The 17982-nt window shown below is 32.9% G+C and overlaps 5 protein-coding genes across 12 annotated transcripts in view; 2 read left to right on the forward strand and 3 right to left on the reverse strand.

Moving 5' to 3' along the window:
- Positions 1–26: 26 nt before the first annotated feature.
- Positions 27–3535, reverse strand: LOC114873065 (serine/threonine-protein phosphatase 2A 65 kDa regulatory subunit A alpha isoform). Of its 2 annotated transcripts, none has more exons than XM_029180934.2 (10): positions 3416–3535; positions 2857–3048; positions 2278–2497; positions 2055–2215; positions 1818–1973; positions 1473–1744; positions 1197–1391; positions 775–1018; positions 433–676; positions 27–274 (listed from the first exon to the last, which is right to left on the reverse strand). In XM_029180934.2, exons 1-10 carry the CDS (start codon positions 3497–3499, stop codon positions 270–272), a joined length of 1773 nt encoding a protein of 590 aa, XP_029036767.1. In that variant the 5' UTR covers positions 3500–3535; the 3' UTR covers positions 27–269. The 2 variants fall into 2 exon arrangements, with proteins under 2 accessions (XP_029036767.1, XP_029036766.1); XM_029180933.2 differs by having other exon boundaries at positions 27–279; positions 3416–3533.
- A 1856-nt stretch (positions 3536–5391) lies between these two features.
- LOC114873067 (ornithine decarboxylase 1-like) lies at positions 5392–7844 on the forward strand. The gene is made up of 8 exons (XM_029180940.2): positions 5392–5500; positions 5932–6137; positions 6201–6277; positions 6388–6560; positions 6628–6928; positions 7028–7267; positions 7337–7545; positions 7605–7844. The coding sequence occupies exons 2-8, from the start codon at positions 5954–5956 to the stop codon at positions 7702–7704; spliced, it is 1284 nt and encodes a 427-aa protein (XP_029036773.1). The 5' UTR covers positions 5392–5500; positions 5932–5953; the 3' UTR covers positions 7705–7844.
- A 298-nt stretch (positions 7845–8142) lies between these two features.
- On the reverse strand, positions 8143–14095 carry LOC114873066 (dipeptidase 1-like). 3 transcript variants are annotated; one of them, XM_029180936.2, is made up of 11 exons: positions 13996–14095; positions 12073–12226; positions 10601–10763; positions 10152–10435; positions 9499–9556; positions 9167–9343; positions 8991–9081; positions 8790–8865; positions 8569–8716; positions 8375–8490; positions 8143–8312 (listed from the first exon to the last, which is right to left on the reverse strand). In XM_029180936.2, the coding sequence occupies exons 1-11, from the start codon at positions 13997–13999 to the stop codon at positions 8270–8272; spliced, it is 1314 nt and encodes a 437-aa protein (XP_029036769.1). In that variant the 5' UTR covers positions 14000–14095; the 3' UTR covers positions 8143–8269. The 3 variants fall into 3 exon arrangements, with proteins under 3 accessions (XP_029036769.1, XP_029036770.1, XP_029036771.1); XM_029180937.2 differs by lacking the exon at positions 13996–14095 and adding an exon at positions 13314–13412; XM_029180938.2 differs by lacking the exon at positions 13996–14095 and adding an exon at positions 12294–12570.
- Positions 14096–14284: 189 nt separating this feature from the next.
- Positions 14285–15991, forward strand: LOC114873068 (homologous-pairing protein 2 homolog). 3 transcript variants are annotated; one of them, XM_029180945.2, is made up of 4 exons: positions 14413–14736; positions 14840–14930; positions 15070–15249; positions 15331–15991. In XM_029180945.2, exons 3-4 carry the CDS (start codon positions 15100–15102, stop codon positions 15778–15780), a joined length of 600 nt encoding a protein of 199 aa, XP_029036778.2. In that variant the 5' UTR covers positions 14413–14736; positions 14840–14930; positions 15070–15099; the 3' UTR covers positions 15781–15991. The 3 variants fall into 3 exon arrangements, with proteins under 3 accessions (XP_029036776.2, XP_029036778.2, XP_046142280.1); XM_029180943.2 differs by lacking the exon at positions 14413–14736 and adding an exon at positions 14285–14379 and having other exon boundaries at positions 14840–15249; XM_046286324.1 differs by having other exon boundaries at positions 14414–14736; positions 14840–15249.
- A 732-nt stretch (positions 15992–16723) lies between these two features.
- Positions 16724–17982, reverse strand: part of LOC114873098 (venom metalloproteinase 3) — a 40523-nt gene continuing 39264 nt past the window's right edge. For 2 of the 3 annotated variants that reach the window (XM_029181038.2, XM_029181037.2), the window contains exon 18: positions 16724–17513. In XM_029181038.2, coding sequence (XP_029036871.2) covers positions 17377–17513 — 137 coding nt within the window. In that variant the 3' untranslated portion in view covers positions 16724–17376. The remainder of the gene's footprint in view (positions 17514–17982) is intronic. The other variant, XM_029181040.2, reaches the window with a different exon arrangement.

A 17982-nucleotide genomic window follows, 5' to 3' on the forward strand; every position in this document is an offset into this window, starting at 1 on the left:
TTATTTAGGTACGTATAAGAAATACATTTTACCAATTAAATTGAATATTTAATAAGTAATATAATTATAGATATACAGTTACAACAAAACTTAAAATATTGTTTATTACGAACTACTAATTTTATATTTCTTGACAATAGATCTGCTCTGACTGTGCAATAATATTATCTGTTGCCATGTGTAAGTGTAAATGTTGTGGCAGAAATGTACTTCTTGAGAGATTGAGGTTGAATATTGATGGATAAATTTTAAATGCAATTTTTTCTGGTTCAACCTACGCTGAAAAATAGTATAAAGTATAAAAGTTTCAGTTTTAAAATGATAAACAACAATTAGTTAAAACATTTTAATTAGAATTTGAAATAAAAAATAAAAATACATAATTTTATATCTATAATTTACTTCTGGAATCAGAACTAGTAAAAATATTACCTGCGATGCCGGCAATTGCTTCTGAAGCAAAATACTTTACATCAACATCACTATCAGTATTGAGCTTATCAAGCACAGGTTTTACCTGAGTCTGTACCGCGCTAGGTTCAAGATAAGGTCCGATCTTTTGAAGAGTTTTAGCAACATTAAATCGTACATTTGCAACATTGTCAGTTGCCATTCCTAAGACAGTTGGAAGCATTACTTTTGTTGTTATTTCCGGACCGCATACTTCAGCCAATACCTGTTAGAAAAACATAAAAATGTGAATATTAAATATTAAAGCATATGAAATATTAAATATTAAACTACTGTATAAGTCTATTCAGTAAGTCTACTCACATTAATACAAAATAGACACGTCATTCTGTGAAGGTAATTTTGATCCCTTGACATTGCTAACACTTTAGGTATTACAGTGTTTTGCGCCCATTCAGGGCCGAATTTTTCTACCAGTTTTTTCAAGTTTAACGTTGCTGCTTCTCTAATAGCATAAACATGATCGACTAACCAAGTCATGCATAAAGAGTTGAGCTTCTCATCAAAGAATTCAACACCAAGTTGCCCAGCTAGTAATGGCATATATCTAGGATGTATACGCATGTATATTTATATATATATGTATGTATGTATACATATGTATACATATACATACACATGTGTATAATACAAATAAAATAATATTTCATTTAAATCATATTCATATTAATAGCTTCACCCGTAGAACATGCAATTTGATATAATACCCTTTGGCTGATACTCACTCTATAATGGCATATCTTACTCGCCATTTTGAATCTTCGGCTAATTCAACAATAGCTGGCAGAAGCGACTGTGAAAGTTGTTGTATGCCAATAACTTCGTTAACACATTCTAAATTACTGATAATATTTAAACGAACTTCTGAATATTCATCTCTAAGTTGCGATAAGAATAACGGTAACAGATGTTCAATTGTGCTGTAAATTAAACCCATTCATTATTAATGCTGTATTACAATACATTTATAGAATTATATAAATATACATATAAATACTTACTTGTGTTTTCCAAGTATCGGACTAAGACCCATTATAACACTCGCTAGAGCTGATTTTACATGTTGATTTGGATCTGATACAAGTTCCTTAACTATTGGTAATATATTTGTCATAATAATGGACTCTTGGTTAAATTTGTCGAGATTTTGACAGAAATCACGGACTTTATCGGCCGCTGCAGCTCGTACTTCAGCTTCTATATCTTTTAATAATACTTGAAATGCTGGTACAAGATCCGTTTTGGTGATTTCTGGACCTAAAGCTTTCTGAAGCTGTAAATAAAAGTTGATCAATAATTAATTTATTAAATATTGACGCGTAAAAAATGTATTTCTTGTAACTTACGTCAGTGAATTTATCAGCCACCATGTAACGTACACGCCACGATTGATCGCTTACGCACTGTCGAAGTGTAGGCATAAGTAATTGTTCTACATCTTCTTGAGGTAACAGAGATGCAATACTAACACACGCTTCAACGGTTAAAAGACGAACTGAATCCTGGAAAATACAATATTATATTGGAAAATATTAATATTGCAAAATATAAAGGAGTTGTTATTAATCTGTTAATAATCTTACTTGTTCGTCTTGAGCCAGAATGACAAACATTGGAATTAAATCGGCTTTTACACATTCAATTTCCATAACTTTCGCAAATTCTCCTAAATTCGAGGCTGCAGCTCGACGCGCCATTGGTGTGTCATCTTGACACAAATTGCGGAAGTGATTTCGTAAGCAGGCTGTAGATAAATAAATTTTATTTGTTTATACTTTCCATTTATAATAAATAATTCTTTATTACCTTTGACTGTCGGATTGACTCGCGGGTAACAAACACTGAATAGAGCACATGCCGAAGTTCTTGATGTGAACCAATCTCCTGTGGCTAAACGATGTATCAAGGGAACAAACTGTTCTTCCAAATCTGTCGGACTGTGTTGGGCAGCGATAGTTCTCAGTGACTCCACTGCTTTGTCTCGAACTACAGTTTCTTCAACTGTTGCTAATGTTTCTAAAGGTTTCTGAAGTAAATAAATTTTTATCAATTTTTGCTTCTGGATCATTAGTTTTTAAATAAATAACAAATTTTTTTGTTTCATATTTTATAACTGTAAAAATTTTTGTCTTAATAATAATACTTAATAATAAAAATTAATTGCATCCTCAAATTAAAGTAATATGTGTAAAGCAATTTATTATCAATTATGACATAAATTATGGTATGACACATCTCTGGTGTGAGTCATTTCGCTAAACAGAATTTTGTTTCACCATAATACTAAGAAATAATCGATTCGGTTTCAACATATAAAACTGTGATTTCGCTATAAAATATTAAAAATATTAGTAGTTGAATATTTAAGTAAATAAAACTATATACCAGTAAACAGTGTACATGTTCTGGACCTCCTACAAGGGGAGTGAATTGTCCAAGTTGTTCTGCCAATGCTAGTAGAACTTCATCTTCATCGTACATAGACTCTGTTAGAAATGGTATCAATTCGCTACGCGTTCGTTCAATGCCCAAAGCAAGCGCAATTGTAGACAATTTTTTTATCGAGTTTAGCCGTAACTGTAATAAAAATGATATTCTGTTAACATACGAATCAACCCTGTGGAATTCATTTGATAATTAAAAAAATGCCTTCTTTCTTCCAACAACAAGGTATATTTTTTCAGATACAGATTTTTTATACTGAAAACTTTAGGTGGAAATACTATTATGCAAATAGTTGATAATGTTGAATAGGTCAATGTATTAATATCAAAAGTAGAACATCAAGGATATAATGACAAGGTATTAAAACAATACTTTATTCAACTGTAAGCTACCGCTGTGGCCGCCTTGACACTGTGTTTTCTCCAGCGGCTACGAGCGATGCAACAATCCAATTACTTTGCGACCATAAAGTGGCAGGCTTCAACACTTGCAAAATTACCTGGACATCTTCGTTTTTCAGTTCGTCGATCAAAACTGCGATCGGATAAATACTGTCGTCCGTGGTAGAGTCGCTCGCTGCCATTTTGCTGCCGATCACACTAGAGCTTGGAAACTCCCGTGTGTTTCAAGTAATGTTCAAATTACTGCGCCATCTGATGGTTTCTACTATCCAGCGAACTAGCGGCACATGTAAAATTGATTCGTTCATTCGTTTCATTACAATTTACACCGATACCGAACTATACCTAATAAATCAATAAAATTCATTGTATCTACTCAACTTCTTTATTTCTATTGAATAAAAATTAATGGTTTCTTTATTTTACAAATTTTCTATAGTATTATAAAACTCTGTTATATGTTTTTTTTTTAAGGTGGTTTCGTCAAAGGAAATAATAGAGTTATTTATTATTTTATTGGTCTCATTTATCGTGCGATAAATTAAAATAATCCAACAACAAAGAAGTGTTAAAGTATGTACATTTGAACAACAATGGTTATCTACGATCATGAAATTTGACGTTTAGCAGCAAAATCAGGTTTCAATAAAAATGATTATCTTGTAAGAATATTATAAGAAATAACAAAAACAGAGATTTCCTGTTCTTCAAACTTCTTTCTTAATCATTACAGTATCGTGATTTCATTTTCTGCGCTCTGCTTTTTTCTATCTCTATCCTTTATTGTCTTTAGTAGAAAAATTTTATTGAAATTTTATACTTTGTTATTTTGAGTCGTGTTGACACTTGATTAGTTTGTAAGATATTTGAGAGAGAGAGACAGAAAGAATCTAGTCGTCTCTCCCTGAGATATCTTTCAAACTAATCAATTTTTGGTTTTTTTATAGAGGATCAACATACTTCGATTGACATATAGAAGAGCTCCACTTCCGGAACAGCTCCACTTCCGGTACCTCTACATTCTACATACATATTTTTTTTAAATTATAACTTGGTCCAGTTCAATGAAGCACCCTTATCAAATATTAATTACAATTTAACAATCAGGATTGTGTCATTTTACGCTGTTGGATGATTTTCTTTGAATTCAATAAGCTATGACAATTGGTGTGCAGCCATTAATTCAGACATCATCCCCGATTTCAAAAACTTTTCAAACACAAAACCTACATGTAAATATCTAAATACCTATTTTTATTAAAAGTATACTATTGTAAGTATGTACATACGTCATATCGGCAAAACAGGAAAATACTTTCAACATAATCACCGAAAATCAACTAATTTGCAGGAAACACGTTGAACGATAATGTACGTAAGTATAATGCTATATTTATTCTATCACTCATAGTGTATACGTATGTATATGTCACATCGATCGAGTATGTATACTGGAAAATTTATTTGCAATATGCTACGCTATAGAAACACTGTAATATTAATTTAAATAATTTGATTAAATTATTATTTAAGTTAATACGTAAACTATATATGTATGTATAAATAAGATAGTGTATTATAGCACTTTGTTATTATCAGAATTTCACGAATAAAGCTCTAGCATTAATATATTAGAAAATTGATTTACATTATGACTGAAGGGTTTGTTTAGACTGGTTACATTGTAAAACAGAGCTGGTGTTAGGCAACAATATATCGTGTCATTACAACACAGTACACAGATAAAATTGCGTGATACAGTACATATATTATACATATAAAAGAAAAATAATGATATTTCAAACATTTCAAAGCTATATTCAGTCGATACACTAAAAGAACATTAAGTAAGAGAGATAAGAAAATGTAAGTGTAATTTAAATGAGGCAAAAATTGTATCGTTCGTCTTTTTTCATTAGGCGAACTTAGAACGGTATGAAAGAAGATAGAAAGGGTAAACACACGTGTGAGGAATACGGATAAGTGGACAAAGAAGACAGGGAAACAAGCGACCATAAAAAGTAAAATCAAAAATAAGTCAATTATGAATGTATGTATGTATATAGTTTCTTACGTCAGCTGATAAAGTGATATGTACATGGTATATATACATATAATTGGCGAGCCTACAGCATTCGTTTACAACGTTATCGAAAATTTCTTTCGACTTTCTTGTCGAAGAGGTACATATTTCAATTCTTGTGTGATCATTTTAAACTTTGAATTTTCAAAAGATATCGAAATTTTCTTCCATCTGTGTAACAAACACATTTAATTTTTTATTCATCATCAATACCGATCGTTCATCGTTTGTGCATTGTTAAGAAATCTGAATTCCACCTAGAACAGAATATTTATTTATAAAATAACGAAACACGTGTTTGGAACAATAATAAATTAATCGGACAACGTTCTTCTTCGATCGGAAGATGATTTGGTAACAGCACGGGAAATAGAGTTGCAATATCCCTTTAGGTTTAATAAGTGGCTTATCATTGAACAAACGTAAAATGAAACAGTGCTTATATGTACATCGAACGAGATGAGCTTATCGTTCCATCTCAGATTATTTATAAGTATTTAAAGAGAATTTCTGTTTTTCAACGACACATAGCGTGCAGAGACCTCCCATCGACATGTCTCGTTTGAGTTTCAATGAAATAAAGCAGTTCGAAGACAGTACGAACGATGCAGACATAATCAAAAGTATCATCGATACGGAGTGCGAAGAGGAACCATTCTACATTCTCGATGTGGCCGATGTGATAGAAAAACATAAAGATTGGATCAGTAAAATGCCAAGGGTTACACCTCACTACGGTACGCATGGAGACTAGGATTTTTTTCTTATTTCGATTATTATTTTCATCTATTCAATTATAGCGGTCAAGTGTAATCCGGATCCCACGGTCATCAAAATCTTGGCAGCCATGAATGCCAGTTTCGACTGCGCCTCCGAGGTGCGGCTCCTTTTCTTTCAAATATCATCATCATCATCATCATCATCATCATCATCATCATCATCATCATCATTATCATCATTTCTATTTCAAATTCGATTTTCTTATAGCAAGAAATAAGACAGGTGATGAAATACGGTGTGATAGCTGAACGGATTATCTTTGCGAATCCAGCTAAATGCCCGTCTCACATCAAGTTTGCCAAGAAGATGAACGTCGACAAGATGACGGTCGACAGCGAGATAGAACTGCTGAAGATCAATGACCTTTTTCCGGAGGCGAAGTGAGTGAAAGAACGAATAAGCAGACTTTTTTCTCTTTCTCTAAACTGAATTATCTCCGTTTAACAGAATAGTGATTCGTATTCGTTGCGATGCCAAGGTTACGCAAATACCGCTTGGTTCGAAATTTGGCTGCGATCCGGGCGAAGAGGCTGTGCGGTTGATACAATTCACTAAAAGTCTCGGCTTAACTTTGCACGGCTTCAGTTTTCATGCTGGCAGTCCGTGCGGTGAATTGAAAGCTTATAGTAGAGGTATTGCAATGTGCAAAAGACTGGTAGCCATCGCCAGGACAATCGGTTTCAACGATGTACAACTGATCGACATTGGGGGTGGTTTTCACGGGGAAACAGGATCGTGTATAGATAAAGTGAGGCTTTGTTATTTTCAAACAAAACTCTCTCTCTCTCTCTCTCTCTCTGTTGTTTCGTCGATTGATTATTAAATTTATTCTTCTGTTTTTAATCAGCTCTCTAGCGTCATCAATGATGCCATTTTGGACATCGATCCCAGTATTACGATCGTCAGTGAACCAGGACAATATTACGTGGCATCCGCGTTTACTCTCGCCTCCTATTTGCATACGAAGAAAATTGTCCCCCGTGGAGAGAAAATGATCAGAATGTATTATATGAATTGTGGAGTGTATAATTCATTTGTAGAGGAGCTGTTGGATTTCAAATCAAGAATACCAATTCCATTGTACAAGGTATATATGTAGAGATCGATCTTTACCAGGTCAATATTAATTCTTCACAAATTCTTATTTGCGTTTTAGCCAACGAGCGACGAGAAATATCTTTCCTTTGTTTGGGGTCCAACTTGTGATTCTTTGGATTGTATATTGAAGGATGTGCTTTTGCCAGAATTTCAAATTGGTGATTGGTTGATTTGGAGAGATATGGGAGCCTACAGTATATCTCTCTGTTGTCCATTTAATGGTTTTTCCGCACCCCGAGTCTATCCAATTATAAGAGATAGTCAATGGTATGTGAAACATTGAAAATTAACTTGACAAACATTGAATAGGTATTTGTTTATTTCAGGAAATCGTTCACCACCTACATCAATGCAGGACAGAAATCACAGAAGCCTATCAGCTGGAAGAATGGAGTAGAGAATGCATTTACAATTAAAACAAGCTGATAATGATATTAGTCTAAGGTTATTACAGTATCGTACTTATTTCCTGCAATACTAGATTATACAGCTAAGGTTATTTATAGAATTATTTATAGCATTTCCAACGTTCATTATTTTAAGTAATACATATGTTAAAACAGAAATGTCCAAGTTTACTCTCTGCATTGTTTTCCTTGTTTACGTTGATCTCCTTCTAAAGCGGGAAATCCCAGAGCAAACTTGGACGTTCTGCATTAAAACTTTGGTATGCACATTATTTAATGTGACAAACGTAGGAGCGTGTACATACAAGTTTAATAAATAGAACGCATTCTATTGAATAGAATTCATTAGTCAGTTGAATGCATTTAGCAAAGAGACCTATGGACTTGTACCTAAATATCGCTACAAAAAACAACAGAAATTACGCGAATGGATATTACCTTCTCAAAGAATGAATAATTAATAGTATTTTATGCTTTTATTACGTACAGGTAGACAGTTTATTTTCACGTAAGAAAATAGGTAAACTGTTCATTTGTTAAATTATCGTATTGCGTTACCTCGTCTTGAATAAATAAATATCGTGTTATTGTTCTGAATCACTCGATGTAACATTCAGCCCATTCCACCTGTAGAAAGAATTGTAATTAAATTGATTGAAATACAAGTTTATATCAATTTATGTACTTACTCTTTTGCAGTGTAGCAAGAGCCTGGTTTCAGACCACTTTCTACTTGACCATCGTAAATTTCTTGTCCGCTTATGACAGTTTCAACTGGGTGCACCAATTTCAATTGATCTCGTACCTTTTAACGATCAAATGCATCAAATTTTCAAAAAATGAAAAATATTATTAGGAAATATTTTAATTAAATATCACTTACTGCTTCTACATCGGCAAATACACGGATCAGATTTCTACTAGCAAGTTTTCCGAGCTCCTCCCTCGTCCATTTTGGTTCCACGTTACTTTCGTAGAGACGATCGAACAAATCCGGATATTTTGATACGTCTTCCAAACCTTCGGGCATTCTGAAATATTTCTTATTGTTTCATTTTCATGATATTAATCATGATAATTATTTTTTATGAATGTAACGCTTACTGTTCAACACCATCGTAGTCGGCTCCGATACCAACGTGATCAGCTCCGATAAGATTACGAATGTAATTGATGTGATCTACAAAGTGGAAAATCAATTATTTATCGGTCTCGTTTATCGATTCAATAATGTAGTTAAGAAACTAATAGGTATAACTAAAATGAAATTTCTATTATGGTAAAGTAGAAAAAACAACACCGTACCAACAACATCCTGAATTGTTGCATTCCTCGATGAGTTACAATTCACGAATCCAGAGTAGAAATTAACCATCACAACACCGTTGTTTTTTTTCTATAAAATGCAAAGAAAAAATAATTCTATCTTATAGATTCTACTCTAAATTGACCATTGGTACATAAATCGAAAAACAACTCACAACCGTGTGGAGAACATCGTCAGGAACATTTCGGTGGTGTCTGCAAACGCTGTAGGCAGATGAATGGGAGAACATAATGGGTGCGTTCGTTATTGCGAGTACTTCCCTCATAACATTATGCGATACGTGTGATAAATCCACTAACATTCCTAATCGGTTCATTTCGCGAATAACTTCCTGCAATAAAATCCTTAATTGTTTGTTTGTCAAAACGTCAAACTTTGTTATTTATAAAACGTCATTCTAGCCGTATACCTATGTTGTATCTTTTTAAATTGTTCAAGCCGTCTAATAAGCATAATAATGATAGAGGAAGAAAGTTTGAAACATACTCTACCAAATGCTGTGAGATTGCGAACAGGGTTATCGAGCGCCGGCGATGCATCAGCCCTGAAAGGAAGATAAAAGAATAACCTCGATTACTAATTGCTACTCAAAGTATTAGGTCTACAATTATTATTTCTTTACGTAAATGTAGTATCTTACAATTAGCCAGTTTCGGCTAGCCAACCTACAATTAACAGTTTCAAAATGAATATTATGTACTTCCTATCAGGTTCCTAGCATGCGAAAGCAGTAGTTATATTCTTATCACAAATGTATGTATGTCGGTTTGAAAGAACCGTCAAAAAATATTGCTTTGCTAGACAATAATAATAGGTATACTAACGTACGATAAATTTTAAAATGATTCATAATAATGGATAATTTGTGCACAAGTTGGAAGATATAAAAGAAAAAGAGTGGCTAGAAACAAATAATTGTAGGTAATAGCAATATCATGAATGTAAAACGAATGTAAAATGAATGTAATTTTGTTTGCCAAAGCGAATGCGAGCACAGAAGTAACTTCCATCTTATCCGATAAGATGAAGATGTAGTTATCTTTGAAAACAATGTATTTACCAAAATTTTCAGTAATTTACGACCGCTCAAGCGAATATTTGCGAATATTTGCGATGAATTAAAAAATGATTTAACACACCATGGTGTGTTGCACGAGTGAGTCAGCGTAAGATAACGCACGCCAAGCTCATAGTAAAGTCGAAGAATGGCCAAATTGGAGTCAATGGAATGACCTCCTTCAACACCGATCATCGAGCCAATTTTTCCGTTTCTCCATGCTTCTTGGATACCTTTAGCTTCGGTGACAAACTGCAAATCGTTCGGGTATTTCGCAACTAGCCTCTTGATCACATCGATCTGTCTCAAAGTTAATTCTACAGCATCTTTATATTGCGACGAGCAGTCGACGTACGCGGCCCAAAACTAGAAATTTCAAATTAATAAAACGAAATAAAGAAGATAACATGCTAAGATTGATGTGCTAAGCTGTAAGTGATAAGACCATTTGCTAAATCAGTCGATTAGATAGAGCGGAATTTCCAATGATTAAATTGTGTTACCTTTTGTGTTCACAGATTTGTTACTCACCTGTGCGCCCAGTTTTCCTTGCCTCATACGGGGAAGATCCGTGTAGCAAGAGTTGCACGCATTTCTACCCCATACTTTATCCTCTGTTAGATTCTTCTCGAGGTTTAATTTTTCTAGTTTGTTGTTCAAGTGTGAGTACAAATTGTAAGGCAAATCGTTATGGCTAAAACAAGGAAAAATTGTTAAATTTTATATTTTCAATGTTGTCGAAATAAGAAGGGGGCTATACTACCCGGAGGAATACAAATTTTTCAGAATACATATACCTAAATATGTATGTAGCTTTTATCTTAATATTTGAATTTTTGAAAAAAATGGCAGAGTTATTTAATACTTCCGAAAAGAAGTGGTGAGGACCACCACCGCCTAAAAAAATAGCGAACTTTTTATTTATAAATAAGAATTTATTATCTACAATGTAGTATATGATTTTTTTTATAATAATTAAATAGGAAAGTTTGAAGAAAAAAATTACTCGGTACTCGAAAACCGAGATATTGACATAAGATAAAGATAAAAGAAGTGTTGTAAACTGTCGATGCATTGGATTCGTTTACATTGGTTAATCATTCACTTAACGAATGTTATGCTTGCGATAACAAAGGTGAACCGCTGGTGGTGACCCACTGCCTCTCGTGTATCAAATTTTTTAATTACTGTAATCAATCAATATCTTTATTTTTAAACTATAATTGTTCTATAATTGTTTTAAGTAGTATAAGCAACGAAGTGAACGATGTCTGACACCTAGTTCATCTATACAAATTTCGATGCAGATTTTCAACGTTTTATGCAGACAGGATGTTGGAAATAGTTACTTCCTAGCAATTTGAAAAATATTCTGAACCATAATTGTCTCAAATAAAATTGATATTACAAAACAAAAACTATAAAATATAACATAATCAATCGTGTGTCGTTTGTATAACATATATGTACATACAATACACGTGCAACATGGAAAATACAAATTTGATAAGTATCCATGATTTATCGTTAGTTATCATAAAACAAGAAAATGACGATCATTATTTAACAACTATCTTCACGCGATTATACCTAACAATAATGAAAGAAAATTGCGAAACTAGCGTTATCAAAAAAATCGAAACTGTATAATGTAAGTTTTGTAAGTTATCGTTTATCGTTTATCGTTTATCGTTTATCGTTAATCGTTTATCCTTTATGGTGCAAGGTCTTCAACAGAAACGATTACATTTCCGATTACTCCTTTTGAAAGATATTTAATATCATCATCAGTCTTTGCAAATATGTCAACAAGAAATTGCACAACATTTAAAAATAATTTACAGATACACACGATGTTGCTTTGCACTTTCGACCAAGTTCACTTTCACTTCTGCTATTATGCAGATGTTTATACAGATTCTACCTCACTGATAGGAGTTAAGAGTTTGCTTTGTCATGTATACTGTTTTTGTTTTCTTGCGACATCGGTTTGCATCACTTACCCATCGATCAGCGGTGCCGTGTCGAGAGCGTCACTTCCTTTGAAGCTGTTCACGTTGAGTCCTACCGACAGGCCAATAACGAGAAGCAATATTGATAGGCATACCGCAATGTTCACGTACATCATTTTTCCAGTACAGTACTTAGTTAAGCTGCCTGTAAAAGATTTATCAATTATTACTCTGAATAAAGTTAACGCCTAAGCACTGACGAGGATTCATACCGCCTACTGTTTTTATTCAGACCTGACAGATTCAAGCGAGGGACGGGTTATATATGTACAATGTTAATCAAGGGTGGAAATTTTTTGGAACCTTTCCACAGATATTGTAATAAGTAATCAAATGGTTATATAATAGATAAACGATAATTTGATTTGATTCATTTCTTTGATACGCTTCACGATGAATTTTTTACATTTCATGTAATTAATCTTGTAAAATTAATTGAATTCTTCAGATAGACGTTGCGACGAATCTTTTGAAGATAAATATCTGGTGCTGAAAATTATTATTTAATTATTGTATGCAATACTTAAGGGAAATTTAAATCAATTTTCTGCGTTTGATTAACCAATTGATTTTATAAATCGTTAATTAATTTTATAAACACATCCTATATGTATATGACGTACTGTATTGTGTAATAATAGTTACTACTTCATTATCGAAGAATTCTATATTAAGGCTGATACTACACGTGCTACTGATAAGGAAGATGATCGAGAAGATTACTAATTGTTTTGAATTACTGGCGTCTTAATATCTCTCGTGATTCTTTATACTCTAAAAAGATGAGATGTCATTCTTTTTAATTTGTAAATAATAACGATAACACGATAACCTTATAAAGAGGCGGTGACTTTCTCATACCATCTGTAATTGACGCCTCTTTGGTGTACCGTTACACACAGAACTGCACAGGACAGCACTAAATAGGACGTGAATACATATACTTACATATGCATAATAAAAATACAAATTTCTAAGTAATACCATGATTCAATAATTAATAAAAATACTTTCATTTCAGCGCATTTGGTGTTCCTATCATTCTATTAACAGAACATTAAATTTGAAAAGTGTACTACACTATTTACTATTTTCTTAATACTTTCATTGTTAAATAATGATAATTTTCTTTGCATTAAGACGTTAAAAGATTCGTTTCAAAATATACATATATTGTTATGTGTTTACAAAAGAAGCTACTATCATTTTAGAAATTTTAATGAATTACATACAGATTATTTCTTTCACTAAACGAGGAAAACTCGTTATGCCTTCGATGAACTCTCATAAACAACTGACTTGGCTACACTTTCGAATTCTGTAATCTGATTCTCATGGGCATATGTGGGGACAAAGCAGAGATCATACAAAGCTTCAATAAAAAAAAATAATAATAATAAAAAAAAAAAAAATTATAAATTGCAAATTTTCAGACTGAATCAAAAGAAAATGAAAAGCTTTATCAATAAGGTTCAAATATTGTTCCAAGATCAACGTCGTTGCTCGGCCTTGCGAGAGTTCAATTAACACGGTCACTACCAACATCCAATTCATATGTCATAATCATATATTAGTCATTATAAACTACATAATATAAAATAAAGTGATGTAATGTCAAAATTTAAAAATGCCTCGATGCGATGCTGATAGTGAATGTGTTAAGGCAAAATATACTAAAAGATATACCTATTAATTAATTTTAATGTAATAACCGATGCAACCTGATAACAAGGAAATATTAAATTTAGTTATCGCATAGCTTTGTTATCGATTCAACGCAAATAAAGACTTGAAATATGTTGAGAAAGGAAAAGTAAACAGAATTTAAAATTTACCGCCATTTTAACAATTAATGTGAGTAAATAGAACGAGGTGTTAAACGAAACGAATGCGATTGCATAGTAATTGATTTACCCATTAGAAATGTTGAACAGAACGTTCCTTCGATGACACTATTCACACTTCTTCTCTGAAGATAACTCGTTCAGTTATGTGCATCTTCTATACGCACCAAATGCTCTATATGTATATGTATAGGTGTACACAATAGATTACTATGATTACTGTCACTATATATTCTGTATATTGTTTGGAAAAATTAATCCGCAGTTATTGCGACTGTTTGTTTCAACTTAGATCGACTCGCTTATTTTTCTATTTACTCAACGCCTAACAAGGATTATTATACTCGATTCATTCGTAATATTCCAGCATATCATCTATGCGAGCGCCTTAATTTTATGGGCAAATAAAAGTATTAAAGGCAGTAGTAGATATTGAGTTTGGTTGAATATTCAGGTAGATAACTTAATTTGTAACTGAACGAATAATGAGATAGTTATTACACAAGGGAAAATATAAAAAAGTATAACATAACAATTTTTTTGTACGTAGATCAATTAGTAAGAACAGAGTATGTATTTCATATGTACATACGTATCAACTTTGAATTTTCATACGTATCATTGAATTGTATACATGATGAAATATATACCTTATTAATTCATTGTTTTAATGGTTTTAAAAATGTTCGATCGAACTTCGCGCATGTTTAACATTTGGTAGATCACGTGATTTAATATATGAACGCATACACTTGTTGCATGTTGATCGCGCGATTTCAAATATTGTCATAAAAGTATCAGTAAAACAAAGGTATATAAAACGAAATAAAGCTGTTGAAATACAAAAACAAAAAGATATTATTTATATCTTTGGTTTTCTACGTGTGATTTTAATAATCAATGCTTTTTTTCAGATTGTAACCAAAGTTTAACCTAAACACTGGTAGGAATTGTAGATAATTACATATATGTATATACATATATACAATGGTACATGTTTGAAAGGTATATCATAAAAATTATGATTACAATAATATATGCAATTCGTGTTATGTCACTAAGTTATCATTGTAGTGTTTAATATAATATATGTTAAACAACTGATATATGTATATAAATGTTTATTTGATTATTTTGTATGAAGAAAAAGGAGGTAAAGGAATTAACAGTAACCATGGCAGATACGGTATATAAGTATATGAAAGTACAAAACAGACCTTATAGTATTAATGAACTAGTATCTAATCTGCATAATGAATATGGAAAATCAGCTGTACAAAAAGCCATAGACAAATTGATAAATGAGGGAAAAGTATTTGAAAAAGTAAGATCGCTTATTACCGATATTAAATGTAGTAATTTAGCAACTAACTACAATTTAGTAACTAAATTGTTTTTACTTTAGGTATACGGGAAGCAAAAGGTTTATTGTCCAGTCCAAGATTCAAGCCACGACGTGGAAGAACTGATGAGGATAGATAAAGAATTACAAGTACACGCTAATGAAGTTGAAACTAAATATCAGGAACTGGATAAAGAAATTAAAGTACAAGAAGCTTTACTGGTATCAATGAAGTCTAGTATTACAATTGCAGAAGCAAAGAAACAGAAAGGTGTGCTTGAAGAAAATATAAAGTTGTTAACCAATAAGTTGGATGAACTGATGGAAGCAAGCGGTACCGAAGATTTAACTGAAAGTAAAAGGAAAGCAGAGAAAGCATTAGATGAATATTCACGTGAATATGCGAAACGAAAACGTTTATGTACGGAAATTATAGATTGTATCTTGGAAAATTATCCTGGTACTAAAGCTGAGTTATACGAGGAAATAGGGATTGAACCAACAATTATTTAATAACATCAGTATTGCTATTTATAAGTGTAATATAATGTATATAAAATATGCAACTGTTTAAATTAATGACTAATTGCTACTTAATATTTTTAAATATTTTTCTATGAATTTGCTACTGTGTTTAGTGTTATAGTTAGTATTGTAACTTATGCACAATGTATTGAAATTATTGTTACAACTAAATATTTATAAAAGTCAATGTGCCTTAATATCTTCACTTATTTATATTTGTAATATAATGTAAAATGTTTTAAAAAAAATAAATTTTAATTCAAATTCGACGTGTGATTTAATTTTTTAGTAACAGAGTTATAGTCAAAATTAATATTTTTGCGTATGTTTTTCGAGAATAAATTATTATTACAACACTGGTTTTAATGAACAGTGAAAGAATTAAGCAACAGACGATTAAATAAACAGTTGATCGCGTGACTGTAGATAGCCCCATTTACACCAATTAAAAAAATGAAAACAAAATTTGTGTTATTTTATTTTTTATGACGTTTAATACTTTTTAGTAGAAAATAACAAAACGCATCGATCGGCGTCAATAGAGGCCCATCTCGGTGTTCTCAAGGTTTGACCGCATCACCTTCTCATCTTTATTCCCTCAACGCTATTTCCGTCAGCAGAATTAAACGAACACAACAGTTTCTCTATTCGTCAAGTACTTTGATAAATCATTACCAGAGAAGCGTCATTAATCTTCAACGTCTTGACGAAATCGTCTCAATCGTTCAAATTGAAACAGCTCATCGCAATCATTGCAAGCGTGTCAAATTAATAAATGTACCTGTCTCCGTACTCCGACGTACAAGTTAAATTTTCAGGAGCTGTCCTCGCCAGGTAAGATGGTCATCCTCAATGATATCTCGTAGGACGTAGCTGATTGATCGGCTCATCGTTCGACGAGAAAAAGTGAAAGGAATGATCATTCGGCTGGTACGTATAATCACCATTTTATTTGTCTTCTTGCGTTCTACAATTTTGTATGATTTCTTAGGGAAGCTTGTTCTTGCGTTGCACGCGTTGCACCATACAATGGGATTCCTAACACGATACAAGTCTCTCCATCGTGATCACGTGCATCGAACGAACATCCGTCCGATGATCGGACATAGGGGATGAAAGGGTTTTCATGGCGCTAGACGCTTTTAATTACTTGCCAACTGTACAAAGCTGTTGTGGTACTAGCGTGAAAAAAAAAGAAATGAGAGAAAGAAAAAGAAATAAGAAGAGGAGGATGAGGATGAGGATGAGGATGAGGAGGAGGAGGAGGAGGAAGAAAGTTATATCTGGGTAACACACAGTGATACGTAACTACTTAATTGAACGGAATTGCACTTGTTTAAGTTCTGTATTTAGAACTTCGATAAAAGGTCCTCCGGAAATCGTGACCTTACAGGTGGACGGATCGAGGAAAAGGGAGAGAAAAAGGACACGATTTCCCAATTTCCCAATTTTGTTTCTGCTCGATGAGCTGAACGCGTGGCGAGTGCAGGTTGCAGGACGAACGCGTTCCGATGTCAGGATCTTAGCTTGGGGGTTGACCAGGCCAAGTTTCAAAACGATTCCAGTGTCGTTGCAGCGCCGATATCAAGCGGTGCAAATCGTCTTTAGAGACGCGCAACAGCGACCCTTTATGGATTGCAAGTGGCACAGCCATGTTCTCATCCTGTCAATCAGCTCCGCGCAATCTGACCCCACGTCCGTACACTCATCGCCCTCTGGTCCTGAAATGAAATCCAGGAAAATGAATCCGTTGCCTCGGGAAAGAAAATTTCAAGGTTTATACGAAGATCAAATAATACTCCAAATTCAGATATTACCCTTGTTGAGGAGATGAATCAAGAATTTTGTAGAATTTTTAAGGTTTTCAACAGAGTTGTGAAATTAAAAAAAGGGTATAATGAACAAGAACATACATTCGCCCAGAGATAGCCAAGGATTATTCCAACGAAGAAGGAAGAAACGAATACCTAACACCAATAGTTATCACAAAATATATATAAAAATACAATGATCTAGTGTAATGAGTATACATATATCATGAAATTATTGGAGAAGGATAACGAACGTTGATGAGATATACAAAGAAATCACTGTCTTACAAGTGATTCATATGGAACGATGAAAAATGCGACGTGTCAGCTTGTCACAATTTCAATCACAATATTCTGAAATAAGAGGAGGAGGAGAAGA

This window comes from Osmia bicornis, chromosome 6, assembly GCF_907164935.1.
Source record: "Osmia bicornis bicornis chromosome 6, iOsmBic2.1, whole genome shotgun sequence".
Lineage (NCBI taxonomy): Eukaryota > Metazoa > Arthropoda > Insecta > Hymenoptera > Megachilidae > Osmia > Osmia bicornis.

Excerpts from the sequence above, each read along its gene's own strand:
- LOC114873068 (XM_029180943.2), top strand. The coding sequence starts at position 15,064 with ATGAAGAAAAAGGAGGTAAAGGAATTAACAGTAACCATGGCAGATACG. Across the intron at positions 15,250-15,330 it reads AGGGAAAAGTATTTGAAAAA|GTATACGGGAAGCAAAAGGT; the intron begins GTAAGATCGCTT and ends TTTTTACTTTAG.
- LOC114873066 (XM_029180936.2), bottom strand. Across the intron at positions 10,764-12,072 it reads ACGGCACCGCTGATCGATGG|CCATAACGATTTGCCTTACA; the intron begins GTAAGTGATGCA and ends TCCTTGTTTTAG. Across the intron at positions 9,082-9,166 it reads ACGATGTTCTCCACACGGTT|AAAAAAAACAACGGTGTTGT; the intron begins GTGAGTTGTTTT and ends TGCATTTTATAG.
- LOC114873067 (XM_029180940.2), top strand. The coding sequence starts at position 5,954 with ATGTCTCGTTTGAGTTTCAATGAAATAAAGCAGTTCGAAGACAGTACG. Across the intron at positions 6,561-6,627 it reads GACCTTTTTCCGGAGGCGAA|AATAGTGATTCGTATTCGTT; the intron begins GTGAGTGAAAGA and ends TCCGTTTAACAG. Across the intron at positions 7,546-7,604 it reads ATTATAAGAGATAGTCAATG|GAAATCGTTCACCACCTACA; the intron begins GTATGTGAAACA and ends TGTTTATTTCAG.
- LOC114873065 (XM_029180934.2), bottom strand. The coding sequence starts at position 3,499 with ATGGCAGCGAGCGACTCTACCACGGACGACAGTATTTATCCGATCGCA. Across the intron at positions 1,974-2,054 it reads TTCTGGCTCAAGACGAACAA|GATTCAGTTCGTCTTTTAAC; the intron begins GTAAGATTATTA and ends TGTATTTTCCAG. Across the intron at positions 677-774 it reads CGTGTCTATTTTGTATTAAT|GTATTGGCTGAAGTATGCGG; the intron begins GTGAGTAGACTT and ends TTTTTCTAACAG.